The following is a 2,569-nucleotide window of genomic DNA, read 5'->3' as shown; positions in this document are numbered from 1 at the left end:
AAGACCAAGTGATGTTCTTGAACATTCAGAAGCTGAATTAAATGATGCTGAACACTCCGATTCTGTCCAGTGTGCGGAGAACTCTCATTTAGATCATTTATCTGTAATTGAAGACAGACAGAGAAACTCTGTGGAGGCCGTTACAGAACCAGCAGTGGAGCATGAGGATGACCTGACGTTTGACAATAACCTGCTCAACAAAAGCAATTCTTTGTTGCCACCCCAAGACGGAGACATTTCTATACAGAATGATATTCAACAGACTGACAGTGACTTTGGCTCAGAGGATTTATTCAGGCCATTGAACAGGCAGAAACAGAAGAACAATCAAATTCATAAAGCGGCATCGATTCCAGCGAACGTGGAGGAGAGCGATCAAGACAGTGATGTGACCCAAATAGAGACAGAAGGACCGTTTGTGTCCATATTTGGACCAGGAACACCAAGATGGTTTGATGGTGACCGCCATGCACATAAGGACAACGACAGCGATGAAACTCAAATAGAGACTGAGAGAAAATCTGTGTCCGTGTTTGGGCCAGGAACACCAAACAAGCAGTTTACTACGCAAGACATGAACAGTACCAAACACCCAGAATCCCAAAAGACAGACCAGATTCCTGTTGGCCTAAATGCTGAACTGCTCTCAAGGAAAGAGGAAAAGTGTAACAATAAAAAGAGAAAAACAGTGTCAAAATCTCATAAGGATTCTGATGTTACAGATGTAGAGGAGACCATGAATGTGCAACCACCATCTAAACATTTACCACTAGCTGATGAACCATTAAAAGAAGTTTACTCCATTTCATCTGAGCACCTCAAGTTGAGTAAACGAAGGGCGATAGAGATGGAAACAGATCTTCAGGAAACTCCTTTGTTTACAAATGGTGGAATGAGCTTTATTAAAAGAAAAAGAAAGAGAAAGGAGAAATTGGGTGCAATTAATTTCATACAGTGTGATACAAATGTAGATGTGAGCTCTGAATCTCCAGTTGATAACATCACTGGAGTTAAAACAACACCCAGAGAGAACGATAAGTCGCATGAAGTGGAAAACAGAGTAACGAATGAAGAGCAAAGGGAAGCATCAGTTTTACATTTGGAGGAGACATCAGAGATCTTGGAGGAAAGTGTTTTATCTATGGTGGCAGACAACAGTGTTATCACAAAGGTTAAGAGGAAAAAGAAGAAAAAGGACAAATTAAAAGAACACGAGTCAAGTGTAGAAAAGCAGTCGGTTGAGACGGTTCAGTTCAGTGAGTCACAAACAGCTGAACTGACATCCAAAATAACTAAAAAGAAGAAGAGAAAAGACAGAGAGAGGACTAAGATGGCATATGTAGAGGAGAATAGTGCTACAGACATCCCATCAAATGAAACTTTAGACTCTGATAGACCAGCAGAGTTGAGAGTAAATGATCAATCCAGTGAAGATCCAGAGACGAATCGACCTGAGCATATACAGACATCAGAGGAAATCACAGGATGTCCAACGCCTAATGTAACCACATTAAAATCAGTAAAGAAGAAGAAGAAAAAGAAGAAAAGAGATGAGACTGAAGAGCCAGAAGATGAATCTGTTGATCTGGATGTGAATTTTATGTCTCAGTTTGATCATGTTGATGGTGTGGTTGAACAACAGGTCATCGAAGAAAGACCAAGCGATGACCGCACAGCTGAACATTTAGAAGGTAATACAGCACATATTTTAAAGGTTGCCAAACACAAAAAGAAAAGTCAGAATGTAAGTTCATCATCTCAAAGTGATGACATTATTGGACTGGATAAACAAGCATCAGGCTCGCAGTCAGAAAGCGCAGAAGAACTCTTGGAAAAGAAAACGAAGAAAAAGCAGAAATTAAAAGAGCGAAAGAACGCAGAACTTGCTTCAGATATTGGAGACAATGTGCAGTTGTTTCAACAAAGTGAGTCACCAGCTACGGATTTGCTATCCAGAAAAACAAAACAGAAGAGAGCGAACAAAGACAGGGAAAGAACAACAGATAGCTTATCAAGTGAAATGTTGGACCACATGGATGATAGACCTTCAGAAATTAGGGGAAATAATGTGATTCAGTCCATTGAGGCCACCGAGACCAATCAGTTTGAGCATTTACAGACATCAGAGGAAATGACAAGATGTTCTTCACCCAATGTAACTAAATTAAGCTCAGGGAAGAAAAAGAAGAAAAAAAGGGATAGAAGTGAGAAACATCAGTATGAATCTGTTGATGTCAATCTGGATGTGTCTCCGCTTGATGTCGTCTCTGGGCTGATAGCACAAAAGACGATTGAAAGAAGGCCAAGCGATGGCAGTGCAGTGGAACATTTGGAAGGTAATGCAGCACGTGTGTTAAAGATGGCCAAACGCAAAAAGAAAAGTCAGAATGCAAGTTCTTCATCTCAAGCTGATGATATCATTGGACTGGAAAACACTGTGTCAGACCTGCAGTCAGAAAACACAACAGAACATGTGGAAAAAATGTATTCACCTGTCCTTTCAGACAGCTTGTTTACCAGTAAAGAGAAAAAGAAGAAAAAGCACAAATTAAAAGAGCAAGAGGAAGCA

At 40.3% G+C, this 2,569-nt stretch overlaps 1 protein-coding gene across 1 annotated transcript in view; it reads left to right on the top strand.

Annotated features, from left to right (window-relative positions):
• LOC107579282 (glutamic acid-rich protein-like) overlaps positions 1 to 2,566 on the top strand; it is a gene marked incomplete at its 3' end in the record, with an annotated part of 2,746 nt that extends 180 nt beyond the window's left edge. Inside the window, exon 2 of the mRNA XM_016265126.1 lies at positions 4 to 2,566. Coding sequence (XP_016120612.1) covers positions 4 to 2,566 — 2,563 coding nt within the window. The remainder of the gene's footprint in view (positions 1 to 3) is intronic.
• Between the last annotated feature and the right edge of the window lie 3 nt (positions 2,567 to 2,569).

Source organism: Sinocyclocheilus grahami, unplaced genomic scaffold (assembly GCF_001515645.1).
Source record: "Sinocyclocheilus grahami isolate Dianchi unplaced genomic scaffold, SAMN03320097.WGS_v1.1 scaffold16164.1, whole genome shotgun sequence".
In the NCBI taxonomy this organism is placed as follows: domain Eukaryota; kingdom Metazoa; phylum Chordata; class Actinopteri; order Cypriniformes; family Cyprinidae; genus Sinocyclocheilus; species Sinocyclocheilus grahami.
This window is presented reverse-complemented; position numbering and strand designations above follow the sequence as displayed.